Raw genomic sequence first — 23051 nt, forward strand, 5'->3', positions numbered from 1 at the left:
CCGGTCAAAAAATGAGATATTGCGATTTCATTTGTGACTTTCAGTTGTAAAAGCTGTCTGGTAAAGCATTTAGAAAGAAACAACACATGTCCAACATGCGATATTGTGATCCATCAGTCACATCCGCTACAGTACATCAGTTTCGACCGCACAATGCAAGACATAGTATACAAATTGGTACCGGACCTACAAGACAGTAAGTATTTTTTATTTCTACAGTACAGGCATATTTTAACCATTTGGAATTAAAGATAGAGATAAAGAAGACTTTTATTCATGTCTAGCTGTTGCCTGCAACTCTGTCTGCATAGAATTTGTTTATCACTGTCCCATTGGAACCACATTTTCTGGGATAAAAACTATCCTATGTCCTTCGGGACTTGAACTATCTGTATACCAAATTTAATCTAAATCAGTTCAGCGGTTTAGACATGAAATGGTACCAAACAAACAGACTTACAAACTTTTGCATCTATAATATTACTAGTGGGATGACATGAGTAAAAAAATAAACTAAAAATGGAATGAAAATGTGCATATCATGAAATGGTCCCAAATCAGCAACTGTGGTTGCAAACAGCATTTTTTGATAATGACTATTTGCTGTTTAATCTAATTAAGTAAAATGTAAAAATTAAATAAAACAAAGTTGGGGAAATACAAATTCAAGCACTACTCCATTCATGCCTGTTTTGGCCATTAAAATGTTTCTAATGAATTGTTTATTAGCATTGCATCACATGATAATGGATTATTTATTTAATAATTGTGATTAAACCACTGCCAAACTTTCTCTAGTACAATTTTTTTTTTTTAAAGTCTGTAATATTATATGGCCTTTTTGTGCACCCTTTGTGGAACATAAACACAGCTGCTAGCTATGGTACAGTCAGGGCAAAGATATCAACACGGCCAAAGTTGCAATAAATATGTATACACAGCCTTAATGATCAGTGCATAAAGTCGTGTATACATATTTTTGTAACTTTGGCCATGGCAATATCTTTGCCCTTGATTGTACTAGAATTAAAAATTGGTGCTACTTAGTTGTCATTGCGCTGGTGTATTCCAGGATTGAGTGACAGTAAGATAACTGATTGAAATTTAGGGCACTTGAGATAACTATTTTATTAATTAATTATTATTATTTTTCTGATATAAAAATCATTATTTAACAGTAAAAAGGAAATTCAAAATTAAATTTATTGAATTAGGGTTCACTTTTGCAGAGGTCCTTTCAATGACTATTACAATACTTTGCTCACCAGCGCACCTTGAAGAATAGCAAGAAACTTGCAGAAAATGTGTGTTCATGCAGTTCCTCCACCTCCACACTGTAAGAAACACACAAATCACACAACCCATCCATCACCACCACCACACTACATAACCTCAACTAGAGCTCATCTTCAGAGCAACACATCCATTCACCATGCTACCGGATGCCAGATGTGGGTCTAACATTTGGTACCATGGTGAACAATTGTATTGCTCTAAAGTGTGGTGGGGGTGATAGATGTGTTTGTGTGATGTAGTGTGTGTTCTTACAGTGTCGAGGTGGAACTCCTTGAACACAATTCTTGCATAATAATTATTTTAGTTCAATTTAAGAGAATTAGATGTACAAAGTGTCTTTCCTTAAAGAGACTTTCAGTTATTTTAACAATTGACAGGGCAGCAGAAGCAAGATCTCAATTTTTTTTTATGAGTGAGGCAACAAGCAAGCGGGTTAAGTTTTAATTAATGGACCATTTTATGTGACTCCAGATGAGCTCAAACGCGAACGTGACTTCTACCGCGTGCGAGGCCTGCCCTGTCCCAAGGACGCGGCGCTCGCCACGGACAAGTCTGGGACTGGGGAGGAGCCCGAGCAGCCCGATAATACTGACAGCCATCGGAAGATGAACAGGTAAGTATTATTTGGAGGGAAATGTCACTTATACTTTTAAAGGTTATGCCCCACGATTCATGGAGCATAAAAGTACTCCACAATGGAGTTGCGGAGACAGCTTTTCATAATAAGGTATTCAATAATAGGTATTCTGCTCTGTTCTATCTGACAATAGAGAAATTGGCTTTGTGTAGTGAAATTAAAAAGTTCACAGCCCCTCCTATTTTTAAAGGGGGTCATTTGACGTCATCTGCTCCCCACTTTCGTGACTGCTTCTGCTACCATGGCCCTGTGGAAGACCAATAAGTAGGCTACTTCTTTGCAAGATTCTTTGTTGGTTTCCTGGTTATTGGTTTATTTTTTTGGTTATATGTGGTATGCATGTGTGTCTGCGAAATTTCAAATCTCTTAGGGCGTACGCTAGCTGACGCGGTTTGCACGTAGCGGGTGGAAACCTATTGAAAAATACTATGAGCAGCGCTAACTGCACACCCGCGCCAGCTAGCGTTGGCCCTAATGGTGTTTGTCTGTTAGTAAGTTGTCCAGGAGTACCCAGTACTAAACAGTAGTTTAACAGCAGTACTAAACAGTAGTTTAGTACAGCGTTTCTTAAACTCGGGTCGCGACCGAAATCGGCTAGCGGGCGGCATTGGAATGGGTCGAGAGAGAATTCTCTGAATAAAATATGTCGTAAAAAATAGTTGTTTTTCAATATTTTAATATGAATGAAGTCAATTTAAATGGTCTTTTAGGGTCACGGGCTTCAAAACTATTTATTTATAGTTTGTGTCGCCAGCCAAAGAGGTTGAGAACCGCTGGTTTAGTATGTAAATACACCACTTTATTTGTGATGTCCGTTAGTTGATTATGTTTTAAATAGTAAAATTCAGGCGGCTGGTGTCTCAGAGAAATTAACTTCATTTGTCCTGTTAAACCATTAACATTAAGAATAATGATCATTGCTGTAACTATAACGTATATGTGGAAGTGGAACCATAATAGAGTAACCCATTAATAAATTAAACTTAGTATTTTGGTTCAAATCCTCCTTATTATAAATGCGGTAGTATTGTCTGTCTGTTACCCAATATACGCTAATACCCCTGGACCGATTTAGATGGAATAAGGTATGCAGATATGTAGTTTTAAGAGTTCTCGGTAAGGGCATACATGGGATAGTTTTTATCCCAAAAATTGCATAGTGCCACGCCACAGCCATAAACGGATTCTTGGCAGAGAAACCCGCGGGCAAAAGATAGTACAGTCAAGGGCAAAGATATCGACACGGCCAAAGTTTCAAAAATATGTATAACTACTTTATGTACTTAACGTTAAGGCCGTGTATACATATTTTTGCAACTTTGGCCGTGTCGATATCTTTGCCCTTGACTGTACGTTATATCTAATACAGTACCTACATGTCAACTTCGGGTATCTATAGAGAGCTGTTGAGCTGAACTACTAAAAAAGGGTAGTTCCCTCTTTTTCCTAAAGATGTCATATACAATTTAAAGTTTTGGGGGGTTTTAACAACTCTTTATTATATATTTTCATCTAAATGCGTCCATACTCTATTGCACCTGTACAACGACTGACAAACGTCACATAAATAGTGTGTGACAACACTACAAAGCCGAAATTAGCCGAGTCTCTTTCCAAAGACTGATGTGCAATCTTTATGGCGGGTACTGTATCACTGTTGGCATTGTCGTAATCATACATATAAGCAAACTAACTAGTAGTGATGATAAAATAGATAAAATAAAATTGCCTGAGGTGCAGGGGTAGGGGGTGGCAGGGACTGCTGCTCAGCTCAGGAGCTGCGCGCCTAGCAGTTGTAGATACACTCAACAACTCATTACGCCCTTAGGGGTAATACGCAAAAAAGCCCTTAGGTATCATTCAGGGGGTTGCAACCAAGTTAGCCTGCATGCTACAACACTGCTGACGAGCAAATATGATGAAACTATTTCTAAATTCCAGGTGAACGTGTGCCTGGAGTGCATATCGACGTCGCTGCGCACGCTCAAGAGGAGCTTTATTCGCTGCTCGGCGCAGGCGACCATCACACACCTCAAGAAATTCGTCGCTAAGAAAGTACTTAACGGCATGGAGAAATATAGGGAAGTGAGTATACTATTATAGTACATTACTGTAAAGGCCGGGAAGTAGGGGGTTGCCAGTCAACCAGTTATAGACTATAGGGATGCGAGGCCGGCAATCCCACGTTCCGGCCGAGGCTGATTTTCTCAAACATGACATGAAATAAAATAAAGAAACAAGAAAAAAATCCAAGACATGCTGCAGACCGCAGCCTGCAAGTGACACGACTGGTTTGTATGAATCTCTATGAAAGTCATTCCGAGCGCGGCTACACTGCGGCCTGCAGCCTGGCCGCGACACGCGGCGACCGCAGGCTACAGTACCAGAGGTGTCGCGAATCGCACAGCGTTCACACGTTGTGTCTCACGCGAAGGTACGGGAGTGACTAAGACGGCAGGTTATGCAGCCGCGAAGTATCGCCGCGCTTGGAATATAAGCGACAGAATGCACTACGTTCAGCCGCAGTGCCGCCTGCGGCCCGTCTTGAAATTGTACCTTTATTATGTTCTATTCTCAAGACATTATTTAGATCAAAAATTTTAAACATCTGAATCGATTGTGCTCTTGATTCTGAGTAGGAAAAACCATATTTTTCCAAAACTTCAAAAAAATAAAAGGAAGGGTACACTTTTTTTTTAAACGCCCATTTAACTGATGGTGAAATTCTTCGCTTAGTTAAAAAAATCTAAGCGTAGAAGCGGCGGGAAGCGACTTTATTTTATAGTATGTAATAAAGATTTATTATCTTATTTCCAGATTGACATTCTATGCAACGACGAGCTCCTAGGCAAGGATCACACTCTCAAATTCGTTTACGTGACGCGCTGGCGTTTTCGCGACCCCCCGCTGCGGCTGCAATACCGGCCTAAGATAGATCTCTGAGACCCGGAGTAACGCTATACTTAGATTGAGACCACATTGGTAGACTAGATACGGGCACAACTGGCTCCATCAGGTTTTTGATGATTCTGCTAATGTTGTGGTTGAATAAGACACGGCAAGACTGGAGTTGAGACTCACGTAACGAATTGAACTCAAGATATCTTGACAACAACAGATAATACAATTCTACACTAGCACAGATGTCTTATTTTTATTTATCTCAAGCAGCGAAATACGACTGCTTTTGGTCGGGCTTATTTATCGGGTTATGTCAAAAACCTATTCGGCGTCCTGGTCTCGCTCTTTCGCTTACACGCTTGATTATCTTATGTAATCCCAGGATAAACTCCATCCTTAGGATGAATCCAACTTGAAACAACTCTAGTCGATTTGACACATCACTAGCTAATAGCTTGTTGCGCCTTAGTGTTGCCGCTAAAGGTGCGTTTGCACGTTTGTCCAAAAAACTTGATGTTGGCTTTTAAGACAGATTTTTTTAAATCATTGTTATTCATGCAACTCTCAAATTATAAAACTATTGGGACCAGTTATAGCGAAAAAATGTGAGTGCATATGCAGTTATGTGATTTCACAGTTCTTAGGGGAAAGTACAGTAGACTCTGGCCAACGAAAGCTGTCCCAGACAAACCGCGGCAAATTTAAAAAAATGAGGCTGACAACACTTGCTGTACACTGATTAAACGATGTTGATACTTAGATATTTATTTAAATTTTCTAGATATTAAATTATACTCGAGACTTCAAGCTGCATCAACATTCATTATAGTAATGTGTGAAAGTTGATGATGCACTTTAGTACTCCCTTGGTAAATTTTATAACCTTTGTCAGTGCCCATTTACGTACAGTCCAGACGCATCAATTTTTGGACCATTTTGACCAGATTGGCATTATCCTATATGACATAATCTTATAAAATTTTCCATTTTGAGAATGGTAGGAGGTTGAATTAAACAAAAAATAATTAATTTATTTAAACCAGAAATATCAAAATTATCTAAGCCGGTTTAGAATGACAATATGTAAATTTTTACAGTCTCAAAAATGATACCAGATTAAAGTTTCGTAAAAAATGCGTGGACAGCTATCGTTGGCCAGAGTCTACCTATGGAGACTATTAGACGCAGCTTACACTGTCCTCGCGACGTGCTAAATTGTTAATATTTTGTGGTTTCCAATTTGTTTTTTTTTTTTTTAACAAAAGCTAGGGGGTGCCTTGGGTTAATGAAATTTTTGAGTAATGATTGTGGTATCAATCGAGTATAGTCTGTTACTACGGGTCTAGTTAGTTTAATGTTATTGTTGTCCAAAGGGTTGCAGCGTGATTCCAGATTTGACGTTAAACGTCTTTGCTAGAAAAAAAAGACATCTGTAAAAAAAACGCATTGTAGGCTTGACTTTTAATGTACTGAAGAATAACATTTGGTCAGGAATCATGCAACTATCTTTCAAAAAAAAACTAGAAATAAAATTTGTACTATTAGAAACAAAACTAAAATTATTCTATTGGGTACAATTATAATTAATTTGCAATTTAAAGTATCTTACTTTTTGCAAAATGAAATTAAAATGAATAAAGATAATTTTAGATTATTGACATATCTATGGTTAGCGTTAATTTGCCGAAGACTTGAAGAATACCTGAGAAATGTGTCAAAGCCTCAATTGTGTTACCCCGCATACATACAGATTTACGAGTAAGTAAGTAACTGTACAGTAGGGCAAAATTGTATGTAGTTATTTAAAAAAAAGATTATTTTTCTTACAAACATTATTGTAATTTAGAATGAATTTAATTTTATGTAATAGACAAAGCTGTATATTGTTTTTATTTTAAGTTGTTGACTTTTATATTGAGTTTCATTTTTCTTTTACTGATGCGTACAGTTTGCGCATGTCTTAGATTTGAGTATATTCAGTCTTAGCCTCTTATTATTGGTTTGGTTTCACTCTTAATTTGACTTGAAATTGATTAGATTAATTTAATTCTTCGTTCTTATATTTGATTTAATTAAGTAAATGATTTATTAATTTTAAGGGATTAATTGAAATATATTTAGTTTCATAAAGTTCAAACAAGTTTTATTTATGAAATTAATCCTGGTTATAATAATAACTACTGGCCTTCACTGCCTTTATTTTACTTTTATCCAAAGGTCCGCTCGAGCAGTTTGACATGATAATGGAAATAGTCAGGTCCATATCAATAAACTACAATATTTTTACCTTGCACCACAGCTACGTGTGTTGTGTGGACACATATACTCGTAATGTACGTAGTATGTATACTCGTAACCCATCCTCCTTTCCTCCTTTTCCACATAAAGCACAAGTCCAACTATTATTATTATTATTTTTTTGTATGTAATTTTGTTTATTTTAAATGTTAAGGAGGAAAAAGGAGGTTCTCAATTCGGGTGTATGTTTTTTTTGTGTTTGTTACGCGATAATTCCGCCAATTGTGAGCCGAATTTCAAAATTATTTTTTAGTTCTAATGGACATACTTCCGAGGTGGTCCCATTGACACCAAGTCAGGATCTGATGATGGGATCTTAGAGAAATCGAGGGCAACCTTCGCATTTTTAAAGCACACCTATAGCGATTTTGGCATTTTTAATACCAAGTCAAGTATTTACATTCAGAAAGTATCATTTGGTGAACTGGACCCTGATAAAGAAGACCGTAGGTACCGGTACTCTGTTATAAAATTATGTAAATATGCCGTGTTTGAGCTTAATGGAATCGTTGTGAGATGCACTTTGGCTACAAATAACTAAAAACTATGAAAAAGTTTTTTAACAAAAAATGGAACCGACTACAAAAACCTTCAAAATAATTTTCTACTACTTTGAAGTCGGTGCCTCAGGTCAGCACGAGCCAGCAGGAGTGATTGAAACTCAATACTTATATAGTGTAGGTGAGGTAGACGACTATAGTTCCACTCATGCTGGCTCGTGCTGAGGCACCGACTTCAAACTAGTAGCAAATTATTTTCAAGGTTTTTGAAGTCAGTTCCATTTTTTGTAAAAGTTATTTGTATAATGATAATTTGAATTTTACAGTGGATTGGTGTTTCAACTGTAATGCTGTAATTTTTTGTTAACAAATAAATAAATTAACGAGACCATACAAACAAATGCTAACGCGTTTTGATCCACAGTATAACGAGTTCATTATCTAACATCTAAGCACACATTCGTTTCGCAACGGGTGTTTGTTAACTAAGCAAGTGGACTAGTGGAAGAGGAGGAGAAGGGGGGGCGGGATTTGCTTGATAACATGTATGTGTCGCATGGATGAAAATATTGTAGTTTAACGTGAAGAAATGTCTCTTGTTAAAGACTAAAATCTTCTTTTCTTTTGATAAAAAATAATAAAATACTAGCCACACGCGAGAATTCATTTAATTTGCAATTTTAAATCTAAACTGGCAATTAACGTTTGGCTTGTTTGTTAAATAAATTAACCCAATCAATCGAAATGCCTCGCTCAATTCAAATTCTTATTCGATTTCATCGTCTTTCTAATCGATTGCATGAAAACCGTAACTAAGCACATCACTAGCGCGAACTGACAAGGCTGAATGGCCTATTCTATTGCTTCGCATCAGCGGGAGGCAATTTAAAAAGTTATCAAACAAACAAAAAATTGAAAATGGTCGGCTGATTTTTCCCGTTTGGCACGTGAATTAGATCATTAATTTTATTTTCGTTAGAACAAACAAGCCACCGTCAAACTGGGTGCCAAAACAGTGGACAGGTTCCTGAGCCTAGCAGACGATAATTTTGTCGACGATGTAAAAGACGATCTAAAATGTTTTATAGCCGAAAAAAGAGTTGACAGGTAAACAATTTTAACTTTATTGTTATTTTCTGCACATTTAGCGAGCTGTTTTCTATATCGCGCTGGTATTTAATGACTATAAGGTGTCTGTTAGTGTGGTTAAATTGAGGTGTTTGCTTTTTAAATCCGTTCTATGTGTGTACGTTTCGTTCTTCGGTTATTATTTTCAAGGTTAAAGCGAGTCAAAGAAGATGTACGTAGGTCGCGGATTATATGGAGCGTAACCGGCGGGCGGACGTTATTAATATTCATAAATGGTCGATAAAATTGCTCGGATCATCATCCACGTTTCCGTGCAAGCACGCTAACTTTAATTATTATTATACTATGAAATTGCCTCCTGTAGCTCACAATGCATTTTACTGGACATAAAAATATTTTCCATCACTAATTTAATATTTTTCTTGGATGTTTAAGTTATTTTAAAAATTTAATCACTGGCTGCTAATTCTTGAGTTTAGTTTTCTCTGTTTGTTGTTTCTAAAAATATCTGCCATGCTCCAATTAACAACAAGAATACTCTGGATTGGGGTCATGGATGGGATCAATTGGGGAACTTCTAATTAGTTTAATCTGATCTGTGCTGTGCTAGCACCTGCCACTTAATTTACTAAATTCTTTTACAGTCTAAAAGACATTTAGTTTTTATATCAATACTTTGGAAAACAGCAAACATATCTGGCACATAAGATCTGATCTAAAGATCTATAATGTTTGGGTGTCCATCATTTTAAAAACTTAATCCTGTACCAGGGTTGAGAAAAGTCCAATAATTTATTTATTTGGGAATATAGATAAAATAAAATAAAAATAACTTAGCTAATACATAAGCCAAAGCAGTTTCCACTTATAAAGAAATAACATTTTTTGTTGCTTGAGCGAGCGTACATTACAAGTGATAGGAATTTTCAAGCAAATTGACAAACAAAACAATTAAAGTACTTAGTAGTTTAAATTTATTATAGATGTATTTATTTTGTAACTAGTTTTTAAGTTTTATTTACTTAGGTACACTCATTATATGTATTTATACATGTTATTAGATTTGAGTGGGTATCATTCATACCTATATTATTATTTCAAGTAATCCTCATATTTAAATTTTATCATAAATTTTAATAATGCACAATGGATGTGAATTCCTCTTTTAGAATTGGGATGCACCAAAAAAAATAACCAATAGTTTTTATTTTATGTTTGGAAAGAATAGGATATTAAATGATACCCTTTTCATTGTTTTTGAATTTGGATGAGTATTTAATTTTTTTATATTTTTTTTACGAAATACGCTGGATGACGTCACAGTGAGACAGCCACATTCCATTGCCTAGAAAAAAATCAGGTTGTACATAACATAATCTGTGGCATTACAATTTGACAATAATTCAAGCACGGCTTAGGGTCCTAAATGAACCATGACAAATAGTTTTATTTATTTCTCTTCTTTTAGCTTTGATTATTCCTATGTTTATGATATTTTTATTTAAATCTGATATTTAAATTCTTTTGTATTTACTTGTAACATAGTAATTTAATAATTTAATTTGTAAAATAGATTGGAAATACTCATATACATTTTGGACTTTACGATAAATGACAACTGTTTAAAGCCATCATGCATGCCCATCATGTGATTATAGTTCTATCTTTGTCACTCTTTGCTATTATAAGCAGGACAGCAACATTTCAAACTGTCAATTTGCTTAAGAGTCCTGCTTTATAACTGCCTTTGTGAAGAGACACTGCAGGGTTCAAATGAGGGTCATTACTTAAATTTTGTTTATTTAATTCAGTTTATCACATTTTTGGAATCTGATTTCTGAAAACGCTTCACAAAGCCTATTTTCCAAATGGTTTTCGATTTATTATATGTTGTCAAAAATTGGGACATCCCAATTGTTTCCAAATAGTAAGTTATGATGATATAGATGCAGTATACACATTGAAAATGTCTGTTATATACTATAGATCATAATATAGAAGAACTAAAAATAAACCTTTACTTTTAAACCCTATGCTATCAACTCAATTGTTGCAGTGTGCTAGTGTTCCCGCCGGTGAGCAATTACAGGCGTTTCCTGATTCACCGCTGCGTGGAGGAATTCGGCCGGCCAGAGCTCGCCACATTCTCCATCGGGCTCCGCGACGAGCGCAGGACGGTGCTGTGCTACAGAGACAGGTTGCTTAGGTGAGAATGTAATTTCTTGTATGCGGGAACTAGAAACTGAACTGTGCCATACTATAATCCTGCTGCCATTAGATTTGAAGGCCCAAATGCAAAACCATTTTTTTATGCAAGCTTTTTTTGCTGACTATACTTGCATGGTCACCCAACATTGGATTCCAACCTATACTAATATTTTGCATTCTGACTCCAAGGAAAAATTTTGATTCTGGCTACTGAAAGTAGATCAAAATGAACTTAACATTTGAAGCAAACAAGCAAATATACAAGGTGAAGATAAATGAAAGCTTGTAAAAATACATATTATAAAGTTAGTGTCTCGCGGATTGCACACATGATGTTATTAGGTTTAATTAGGATATGCCTAGTTGATGTTGTTGAATGTTCTTCCAGCAGACAGTGTGGGAGGCTGTTATAATAACCAAAATCATAATGTATTTGCTCAATTTAGCTTTTTGGGCATTGAGCGACATAGTGGGGGTAACTTTGCGCATTTACTTTTACCACTAAAGAGACGTTAAATCCGATTTAGCGCCTTTTGAACCTTTTATAAAACTAGATAACACAGACATGAGGAGAAGAGTTCTTGGGGGTTTGGGCCCCATGCATAATGCCCTGGTCAATAGTTGGCTCTCAGAGCTAGCATCTGACAAAGCCATTTGCATATACCACTTTTATAATATGTCCCTTGCGTAGTGGAAAACGAGCTAGCACCCATGAGGCTGACATGATCACCTGGAGTATTCAAAGCCTCAACAATAACAGGAAAAAAAAAACTAGATAAAACCCATCAAACCATTGCTTGATATTCTTACTCATAAAAAAACCTTAAGCTACTGTTACACATGCTTGTTACTAGCACAAAAGCATGCTACCTACTGGCATGTGTGTATAGGATACATGCTACTATTAAGCATGCTTATTTAGTGGCAAACTGGTACTTCAGGTACTAGCATGCTTTGGCACTTGTCCCACCGCCGACGATGAGCGAGAAGCGAGCAGAGCGAGTAACTAGAAACGAGTGGGCGAGCAGTGAAAAGCGAGTGTTCGAGCACGACGGGCGATTACTCGCTCCACTCGCTCGAGCCGGGCGGCTGCCAAGCTAATAGCGCTGAGCGAGTATCGCTGAGCTAGTTTTATAGCTCAGCGAGTTTTATAGCTCTTGTCGCTGCGACAAAAGATGTAAGAGCGAGTTCTCGCCGGCAGTGTGAACCGCCAGCGATCAACTATTAATATATATGTCTTTTTTACTCACACAGGATCTTATATCTTTTGTTCGTTTCTTGAGCGAGAAAATAGTCGATAGCCAATCGTTTCCTCGCCGGCGGTGAGACAACTGCCTTATAAGCATGCTTATTAGAATGCTAGTAATGAGCATGTGTAAGGCGGCCTTTATTTCTAATCTAGAGTTCTGTTCCCAGTGATGAAGCTTGCGCTCTACCAACCATGGGGTTGACACAGACAGAACGAGAGGATGCAGCCATCTCGCACTCCGGTAAGATGTCCTTTTATTCTTCTTCTTTATGTCTTCAATGTTGAATATCACTACCATGTTTAACAGTTCCTATTGGGTACTCCTAGGTATTTCTAGTACATTCCTATTCGGACATGTACTGGGTTTATGGGTGAAAATCGGTTGAAAATATTTAGATTTAGCCTAAGTACAATGAGGTATGAGGCTAAGAGGAGGTTGAGTGCATCATTGCAGTACAACGGTTATAATGGTACTCAAAAGGGTTCCTTATAGCTAACATCCATCCATCCTATCCATCCCAGCCTATTTACGTCCCACTGCTGGGCACAGGCCTCCTCTCAGAATGAGAGGGCTTGGGCCGTAGTTCCCACGCGGGCCCAGTGCGGATTGGGAACTTCACACACACCATACCAGCTAACATACACAATGAATATTACATAGCCTTATAGTGGCTATAGGTACAGTCAAGTGCAAAAATAATTATCTATTGGAACCACTCAAAACTCTGTGGTACTTATTTCTCAAACTTTGAATAAGTTCATATTTTTACACTTGACTGTACATACATACATAGCTATGTCAATGCACACCTCACAATTATTTATTATTATTACCCAAAAGTGTCAGAAATATGATCTGCCTATAAGAAACCTTGGCACTGGGTGGGGGATTAATGGGAAGCGATATTTCTCACATGTAATCCTCGTCTGTGCTTTGGGCTTTAGATCTTGCTTCGCGTTTCATCTGCTAGCAAATACTTTTTACTTAATTTGCCTACTTATGGGCTAATCTGCCGATTTTTTATTTTATTTGGCCAATAAGTTAATTACCAGGTAGTTCCTATCAATGAACTCAGCCGTCTGCCAAAGTTAACATTATAAAAACACGGTGTATACATTTTAATTCCACATGCACGCAGTTTGTTTGTCACAAAGCATAGACATCTGCGAAACTCTTTTTATGGAGCAAACCCACGCGCGAGCGTTATTAGTCAGTGATTCCGAAATATCTTTACAACAGTGTCCAGAATTAGACTCGCAAAAACGGTGTTATACGGCGGCATTCTCTCCGACTCGTTCGATGTTCGTGTGTTTTAATACCAATTAATATGCTTTAAACTTTCTCGATTCTCCCTCATAATTAACATCATGTATGTATGGACTCTTTATTGCACATAAAAATAAAAATACAAATACACAGATAAGAATAAAGGCGAGCTTATCCCTAAAAAGGGATCTCTTCCAGCTTACCTAGTTAAGAGAAGACAATCCATACTTACACATAAAGTGTGTTTTATGTATGTTTGTGCGTTTGTATGTTTGTCCGTCTTTCACTTAGAAACGGAGTGATGGATCGACGTGATTTTTGGCATAGAGATAGTTTATGGGCGAGAGAGTGACATAGGCTACTTTTTATCCCGGAAAAATTCACATTTCCCGAGGGAACAGCGCGCGATAACCGAATTCCACGCAGGTGAAGCCGCGAGCAAAAGCTAGTTTATTATATAGAGGATAAGCAGACGTTAAAATTACGTGCGGTAAAGAGAAAAAATAGAAATACTCAAAAGAGAAAGAAAATAAATCAAAGTTATTTATATTAAATCCAAAATAAAACATACTATAAAAGTGGACACAGTCTGGCCTCAGGTGTCAGTGCCAAGCCATAATTTCTTTAACCTCTCCCTGAACGAGGCCACATCATTATCTCAAAGTCAAAATATCTTTATTCAATTTAGGCTATGACAAGCACTTAGTGCCTTATCACTTGCGATTTGCGGGCGAGTTGAAAGCGAGGCGAGCGTGCAACGAGTTAGCTGCGTATAGCGCCAAAAACGCCATATTGTACACTCGTACAATAATAATAGGGCGTCTTCGGCGCTATAGGTATACGCAGCTAACTCGCCAACTCGGATCTAACCCGGGCTCTCTAATGATGGAGAGAGGCTATGCTCAGTGTTTCTCTACGGGATGCGGGAACGAGAGTCGCCGACATAGCCAAGCGAATTAGCTCGTTGAAGTGGCAATGGGCAGGCCATATATCACGAAGAAATAATGGCCGTTTTGGCATCGAAAAGTTCACGAATGGAGACCGCGGATCGGCAAGAGCAGCGTTGGACGTCCACCAATGAGATGGACGGATGGCCTGATTAAAGCCGCAGGTTCATGGTGAATGAAGGAGGTTTAATGGAGAAGGCCTATGTCCAGCAGTGGACGTGATGATGTGATAATGATGATCATAACAATAAGATGCGTCGATTTTTGAAAACATTGTCGGCACAGTTCAGTCTAAAATGTACATTTGACAGACTGACAGGTCTCGTTTGCTTTTACTCATGTTCTTGCAAATGTACATTTTTCGCTTCTGATAAACGTAACTGCCGCATAAAATAACATGCGAGACTGACTCAAAGAAAAAAGAGCGAAAAAAGAGCCAACTGTAATCTGGAAAGTCATATAGTAACCTAGATTGGCATAAATCCTATTCTAAATATCCGTTCTGAATCAATCTCCAGCGTTACACTAACGGTGCAATTTGTTATGTAAATGTCTACGAATAATAAAGAATTATTATTCGTAGGTAAATGCGTTATTTTTCTTTGCATCATGTACGTGTATCTTTTGTTATTATAAGTGCGCGTGTCATTTGTTTCGGTATTACGAATTACCTCCATTATGGTGACTTGAATATCTCGTCTTTGTTTAGAGATTACCCATGGGAACAGTCGTATGTCTGTGGTGTCAGTTGTATGAAAATTTGTCATGTTGATGACTTGATTGCTGATACACGTATTGACGGCGTGCAAGTTACACGGGAAAAAATTGGGTAGATTTCTGGGTAAAAAATAGTAGATTGTACAACAAGACCATAAAAAAAGGCGTTCATATAGCCACCCGAGGCGCTACGGCGAGGTAGAATTTCAATCGTAAGTACCGGATTGAATATTTTACGCTTGCGAAGCCGCGGGTAAACAATAGTGAAATGATATATGTTTAGAAATCTAGCCTATTGATAGCTAGTTTCCCCCCCTAAAACTTGGACGCTAATAGAAAAGGGGCGAGGCTGAGAACTTGTTTCGTAATACACATTGCTAAATAGTTATTTACTTTGTATACGTTTCCTTCTTTCTTAGGTATCATTAATCTCTGCAGTCTTGCGATAAACAAATGCCAGCCAAAGTTGGTCTAATTGCGTAATCGGTTCATTGTTTTTAAACAGATTTTGAGGTAGTAAAAATATAGTTTTTGCATTCTATTCGATTTCTGCACCGTTTTCTCACTCGTTGTTCAGCGCATCGTTTTCTTAATGGTAACGTGAAAATAGACCAAGAGCCTGAGAGAGCCAGACCTTCGTTGTAGTATAAAGACTGAATGAAACTTTTGGGTAAGAAAGATCCCGAAGGACGAATAAGGACGCAGCGAGCCCTACCTACTTGCATTTTTAGATAAATACTATACCTTGACGAATTCGTATCTGACTCTTGGTAGAACCCTGTTGCAGTCAGCACTTATCAAAAAAAAACTTGATAAAGTCAGCAGAGGTTCCGTGCGACGGGGTTGTTGTCAACTTGTCAAGGTATGGTAAGTAGTCAAGGTAGTTCTGTGGACAATCTAAAATGATTTTGCCTTAGACGTTCAATTAGTCATATCATCCCATTCTGCCTGAGATTGGGTCGTCTTCTACAGCGGAGCCAGGACGCTTTTTCCTGAGTTGCTACAGGTCCTGCGCTTTCATTTCCCTCTTGATAGTAGACCACCATGAAGCGGGGTTATTCCTCTTCCCAAATTATTTGTAGGGTTCTTCGATACTGTATTGATTGTGAAACTATCGTATTTTATGTATATTTGGTTGATTAATGCATTTCAAAACAACTTTGTGTACCATAAGAGAAATCTCTCTCCAGGCGGATATCATGCCTGGTAGTGTTTATATAGTTCAAATTATAAAAAAAAAATTATATGTTGCTCATATACGAGTATACCCAAAATCAACGAGTCTCTTTTCTGTTGAATAGCTGTAAATAATTATGTAGAAGTGTTAAAAATTTTAGGTGGAACTGAAATCATGAATGCAAAACGAGTAAAATGACCATGACCGATCTAGAAATATACGCAAAGGAAGCCGTTGCGGTTGCGCAACCGTGAGAAACGTCAGATATCATCTTAATATTACCTACGTTATTATTCGCGTTTTTGTGCATCATTTGCTTGGAGAAATCTTGGGACTTGTAATTGTTTTTGGTTGTAGTCTAAACAGAAATAATGCTTTTGGTTAAATACTTATTCATTTTATAAATTGATGCATCAATCACACAAAAATACTTTTTGGAAGTCAAAATTAATGATACAAATAGAAAAGATTTTGGTTGCGTGTTTATTTGTCTTGGGTAAACTCAAAACTGTTTAATTGATTTAAATTCTTTCACTTTTAGAAGGCTTATAATTATTATAAATGGCCTACGTGGACGTAAACGAAATTACGAGGCACAGCTAACATAACAATAAAAAAAATACAATAATTTAATAGTGTACATTTCATTGAACATTTAGGGGCTGTTTCACCACCCATTGATTAGTCTTAACTGACGGTTAAATGTGATGCCGTCTCTATTTGTTTTGTTCGAATAGACGGAGACGGCATAACATTTAATCGTCAGTAAAGACTAATCAATGGGTGGTGAAGCAGCCCCTTAAACTTATTAACTATTTTTTTTTTACTTTATCTTGTTTTTCTGCAATAATTTCCGCTTCAATTTAAAGAAAAATATACCAAACCATCATCAAACGAAATATTAACATAAGACAATAAATATGGGTATGTAATGAAATGGTAGCAAAAGCTAACCTTACAGCCTCAAAGTGACGCGTTGCGAGTTGTGATTTTCCGTAATTGCAAATAACTTTAACTTGAAAGCCTAACTTCCTAGTTAGCTCAGAGCGCCTGTCGCAATCAAGTTCGCCAGACGGCTTTCAAACGTTGCAATACTCACGATCGTCCTTCAGTCAGAGAACGCATCATTGACTCGTGCAGTTGAGTACACGATATTTAGAATACAGCATTAAGGTTCTACCATACCGCTGCTCAAAATACGCCGATGCGCACTGAACGCATTTTATGCACCGGTTTGGAAGGTTATTTTTTTTAAATTACTATGAAAGAGAGGAAAACGAGCATGTGGGTCATCTGACGAAATTATCACCACCGCCCATCACTGCGAACAACTCGGGCGTTTATATTGTTAGTAAGCGTTGGTATTGTTTCATGACAAACATTCCTCGCACATCTCTGGTGGAAACGCTGCCTTACACAGTTATTTGTGACTTGAATTTAAAAAAATCTACTATCTCCGCGAAGCTCGATACAATTGCAACAGTTCGTCCTTCAGAACGCATCGTAAATCGGCACAAACCGCCGGGTCCATGCTTAATTCCAATGACATAAGCGTGATGCAAGCGAGGTCGCCTAAGTGGAATGATCGCCGGCAATGTGGGACGCCGAAAGTGAAAGTAGTGCGGCCGACTAGATTCGAGATACTGGCGACTATCAGCTATATTGATGACAACATTGTTGGGTATAGCGTGGATTGATTGGGGTAAGGCTGAATTGTGGCTGAAGAATAGAATAGAATAGCATATATTTATTTGCAAAGAATAAGTAGTTACATAAAATATCATTAGGTGGCGTTGAGACAATAGGCAGCTTATTCTGCTATTTCTAATTATAGCATGCAAAAATAAATTTATTTTTTTAGTGTTAAGTTTAAGGGTAAGTGAGAAACTCCTTTACACTATAGTATGTTATTTCTGACAGTATCTGTACTAACTTATTTTTAAATTTATTTAGAGGAAGCACTTGTACGCACTGCGGCAGATTGTTAAAAATTTTCATGCACATTACAAAGCAATGTTTTCTGTAAAGTGCTGTCCGAGGCACACAAACATGAACGAGTCGTCCTGGATTCCGCTGAACTCTAGACGAATTTTCTTTTGCTGTTGTGAAGAGATAGGTACATGAAGGGCTTTGACTGTCTAAATGGAATTAATCGCCCTTCTTCTTTTCTTTCTTTCTTTATTCATCTTTTATTGTTAGGGGAGTGGGATTTTAGGACATATTTTAGGACCATTTCGTGCCATGCGCACATTTTTTGGGGTTACGGAGCCAAAATGGCAAAAACGGGAACCTTTATAGTTTCGTCAAGTCCGTCTATATGTCTGTCTGTCTGTCGGTCCGTCCGTATGTCACAGGCATTTTACTCGAAAACTACAAAATGTATATCAATGAAATTTGGAGTACAGATGTCATGTCAAAGCCGCTATTTAGTTTTGTAGTTAAATTACAAAAATAAATATTTACCTATTCACTCCATACACGTAACAGATTTTTTTTAATTAAGTGAAGATTTCCGGAAATAATCGCTCCCAAACTAGGAAAATATCTTGTAAACCGTTTGTCCAAAAAAATATGGAAAGGTAATAACTACTTTCAACGAAAATTGGTTTCAACATGATCGGATATACCATTTTGGGTTATTGCCGAAAAACTGTGCTTCTCAACAAAAGGACGTAAGTGCCGTGAAGATACGCTCTTTTTCTGGTAACAAATTTTAAGACTGTAGTAAGTGTTTTAATCGTGTTATAACGCACATAATATTACTTGATTTTTTTCGTAATGGCTACGGAACCCTATCTTGGGCGTGTCCGACACGCTCTTGGCCGGTTCTTTTCTATTTTGTCTCGAATGTATGTTTTCTTTCTTTCTTTCTGATACCGAAGTCTAGTTAACTTGAAGTAGTATTATCTTAAAGTGATCCTAAAGCTCACAATGGCGGAGCGGAAGTAGCCAACCAACATCACCTTTAGGCGTGCCAGGACAGATTCGTATTAAATCAGTTGAGTTTTAGGCCAGAATCTGAGTAAGTACGACTCTAATGCTGCCAGTTTCTATTTAATTCGGATTCTGAGTAGATTCGATTATGAGTAGGGCATTTTTTAAGTTAGCCAAGTTCCTAAGATGTCAGGTTATTCAGATCTCAAATTCCTAGCTCTTCAGATTCACTTAATGCCGGATTCTGAATCTTAATATGTGTAATTCCGAGTACGACCGATTCGATGTTGATTGGATTCTGTTTAGTATTTATTCTGAGAAGGTCAGATAATATGTCAGTCAATTTCTGGGTATCAGGCAATTGTACAGTCAAAGGGCAAATTAAATATTAGTTATATTAATTAAAAAATATATTTTTTCAAATATTGTACAGGTACGAGTAGGTATCTAATTAAAAAAACTTAACATACCACTTGCTTTCAGTAGTTTAGAAACACAAATTTGTTTAACTTAACTAAATAAGTCCTCTTAAAGTTCGCCCTTTACGTCGAACGCGTTAGATACCTATAACTTATAAATTAAACGCCATCCGATAATGATCATTCATAATATTTCAGAATCACTGGAAGATTCACTCTCGGAACTCGTACCGCCAGACTAAGGCCCATTTTTGTCATCGCCAAATAAATCCCTCTTTACGTGTCTTTCATAGCTCAAGTATGACGCTTTTTTGAGAAAATCTAGGAACCCGATAGTTTTCTGCTTCACGTCTGTGAGTAGATTTCTCACGTGCTTATCACGTGCTTATTTGAGGTCAATTTTTCTGGATTTTTTTAGTTTCTCGGTGAGCAGAGGCTTGTTTGATACGTATATTGTAATGATTACCCTCCTTTTTTAGGGCAAACAAAAATTTAAATATATTTGACTGTCTACACAGCTTTTTGTTGAACCTGTTATGCCAACCTTCTAAATGATTAGTTGTGCGATATTTTTCCTGAGAGCAACCAAATATTTCCGGAGTTATTATTGACAGCCAAAACTTCTCAAAATATTTTATAAATTGGTCGATATTTTTCACGCGAGAAAATTGGGAAACAAGAGCACACCATGTTTCAGGAATATGTTCATTCGGTAGCAATGGCAGGTATCATCGCTGAGATTAATTTCTTTCGGTTTTCTCCAAATAGCTTTTATAAAATGCAGGTAGCATCCCGATTTCTTTACTGACGGATATACCTGAGATACGGCATTCAAAGCAGCTCAATACTCAATACTCAATATTTTATTGCTTTTCCACAATGTATGGTAACTCGAAGTCAGCCTTAAAATGTTGGATGTTTGCATTCAGAATGGTTTGAAGTGTTTGAAACAGTCTGACGTACGTTTCCTCCTTGTTGTCAGGCAGAAGAGCGTTTATGACTGGCACAATGGTGCGGCTACTATCGGACTCGTAGTTCAATATGGCGTGTATCGTGTACAGTTGACAGAAGGGTTTCGGTACAACTTTAAAAGTGCCATCCCCGAGGAATCTAGAAGTTTTTCTTATAGCTTTTTTCGACAAATCGGTGCCGAAAATAAAAATTTTGTCATCATCATCGCCTACTTCGCAAATCAAAAAAATTTTCACTTATTATTTTCGGTATTTGCACGTCTTTGGGACTATCAAATTTTAATGCCTCGGTACCCAAAGCCCGCTTTTTCCAGGCATATAAGGCGTCTTTTTTGGAGGAAAAGGAAGGCAGTAGTATTGAACGGTGCAAATCTTTGAGATCTTGTAAGGACTCCTCGAAAATAGGCTGTATTGGCTCAAATGACTGTGCTACCTTTTTTTTACAGCCAAACATCGCCCATTCAATGGAATTTCTTTCAAAATCCGGGAGGCAGGTATGTTCACTTACCCGAATAACGGTAGTCATTGGTGCATTAATCGTCAAAGAAGCACTACACGAATCTCTGTTATTGCATCTAAAGTTTAATGTCTCTGTTTTTTTGTTTTTGACATTGAAGCAATATTTATATCCGTTTAATAGTATGCAGGGCCGATCTTTAGCAGTTTTAACTATTTTAATGTCTTTATGTTCCATTATAAAAACTTCTCTTGAACTTACAGCAGAATTTATATGACTTACAGTACAGACATTAATGTGTCATTGTCAATAAGAACTACCTATTCATTATTTTATCATGTTTTATCTTAAAGTGGCCAGTATCTCAGATATCTGTTTAAATTTATAACGAGTATATACAATATCATAGTTCGTTGTATTTTTTACTTGCTAATTGTACCTGGCCTTTTCGGAATAAAATATACATAGAATCTGACCTAATAAGAGAAAAGAATCTGTTCAATTTCTTAATCGAATCATTGCTAATCGGATGAGATAAGAAACTACATAAGTCCGAATCCAACTTATTACCAATCCGACGTAGTACTGTCATGTCACGGGACCTTATACGAATCTGACCTACTCAGAAATTGGTTTAAAAAGAAAGTGGCTACCGTATGTCGAATCTGTTTTATTCAGAAACAGACCGATGGCAAATCGGACCTCAACAGAGTCGTACTTACTCAAATTCTGGACTAAAACTCAACTGATTTAATACGAATCTGCCCTGGCACGCCTAAAGGCAACATCAGGTTTCTCGCTCTCAAGTATCGGGGCCTTAAATAGCTCCGACTCAATTGTATACCGATTTAATAGCCTTCCTGTCGCGTAACGGTTGTTGCGTAAGATGCTACGGAGCCCTTACCGTAAATGTCGAAGCTAACCTGGACATACAGTTAAAAGTAGAACCATTACATATCGGCTTACTGGAAAAAGCCGCATACAGACTAAAACAACACGAACACTCACAACTTTATACGAAACTTCAAATTTTAACTACCGGCGTTAAGGTTGAACTTATGCCCGGTTTAGATATACAATAAAAATCGTGCAAGTTGCAGTATATTGCAACTATTGCAAGTTGCAAGGCCGCAAAGCGAACGACATTGAAGTTGTAATTGGAACAGCGCAATGTAATGCGACTTGCATGTTTTTCTTGCAGGCCTAAACTGTTCTTTATAAGCGCTAGTGGAGCTCAAAGTGTCCTACCAGTGGGGTGGTGTTATAGCTACTCGGTTCTCACCGGTCTGCCTACATACTTTACCTGATGTTAGTGATAAAAAAAAACAACAAAAAAAATAGTGAGAACGTATTATGAAGCAATCACATCTGTGTAATTGATATTTTTACTCATTCGCGTTAAGTTTGTGAAAGACCGGCATTTCAGAAAATTTGGTACACCTTTTAAACAACTATGGACAGTCTCTTACAAAATCAAACCGGATAAATCAGTTCTGAAAGACTGAGTGACAGTTGAATGGCTAGATTGCCATTACATTTCGCTAACAGTCAGTGTCCACACCCATTTTGAGCGTAATTTACGTGTGCAGCTTATTTCCTGGTCTAATTAATTATTAGGACATCCTCCTTTCCATCTATCTAGCTATGCGGCAACAACTCGATTCCCACCGGCTTGCCTCTGTTTTTTTGTCTCAGTGATGACAAGTGCAATTTGTCTAAGTACCTACTTACTGTACTTACTACTTACTAACTACTGCGGCGGCCATATTAAAGAGGTCGCAGCTGTCGAACGCCGAATGCGGCCGACTACCGTGTTCTTTACGCTCAGTGTAATTGCCGCTTTACACTCTATCCGCGGTATGCAGTCTTCGGGCCTAACGAAAATCACTCAATCCTACTGGTGGTGGTGGTATGAAAGGCCTAGAATCTTAGTTTGCACGGGTTTTGTCTGTGTTTTCTGTACTACTCACTATGTGTTGGTGTT

The 23051-nt window shown here is 37.5% G+C and overlaps 2 protein-coding genes across 3 annotated transcripts in view; both read left to right on the plus strand.

Moving 5' to 3' along the window:
* Window positions 1–6088, plus strand: part of LOC141439374 (polycomb group RING finger protein 3-like) — a 6222-nt gene extending 134 nt beyond the window's left edge. The window contains exons 2-5 of the mRNA XM_074103657.1: window positions 17–196; window positions 1768–1909; window positions 3844–4018; window positions 4751–6088. Of these exons, the coding sequence (XP_073959758.1) occupies window positions 17–196; window positions 1768–1909; window positions 3844–4018; window positions 4751–4876 (623 nt within the window). The 3' untranslated portion in view covers window positions 4877–6088. The remainder of the gene's footprint in view (window positions 1–16; window positions 197–1767; window positions 1910–3843; window positions 4019–4750) is intronic.
* A 2421-nt stretch (window positions 6089–8509) lies between these two features.
* Window positions 8510–23051, plus strand: part of LOC141438915 (uncharacterized) — a 48370-nt gene continuing 33828 nt past the window's right edge. The window contains exons 1-3 of one of the 2 annotated variants that reach the window (XM_074102975.1): window positions 8510–8739; window positions 10778–10927; window positions 12334–12419. In XM_074102975.1, coding sequence (XP_073959076.1) covers window positions 12371–12419 — 49 coding nt within the window. In that variant the 5' untranslated portion in view covers window positions 8510–8739; window positions 10778–10927; window positions 12334–12370. The remainder of the gene's footprint in view (window positions 8740–10777; window positions 10928–12333; window positions 12420–23051) is intronic. The other variant, XM_074102974.1, reaches the window with a different exon arrangement.

The sequence above is a fragment of the Choristoneura fumiferana genome, chromosome 20 (assembly GCF_025370935.1).
Source record: "Choristoneura fumiferana chromosome 20, NRCan_CFum_1, whole genome shotgun sequence".
In the NCBI taxonomy this organism is placed as follows: Eukaryota; Metazoa; Arthropoda; class Insecta; order Lepidoptera; family Tortricidae; genus Choristoneura; species Choristoneura fumiferana.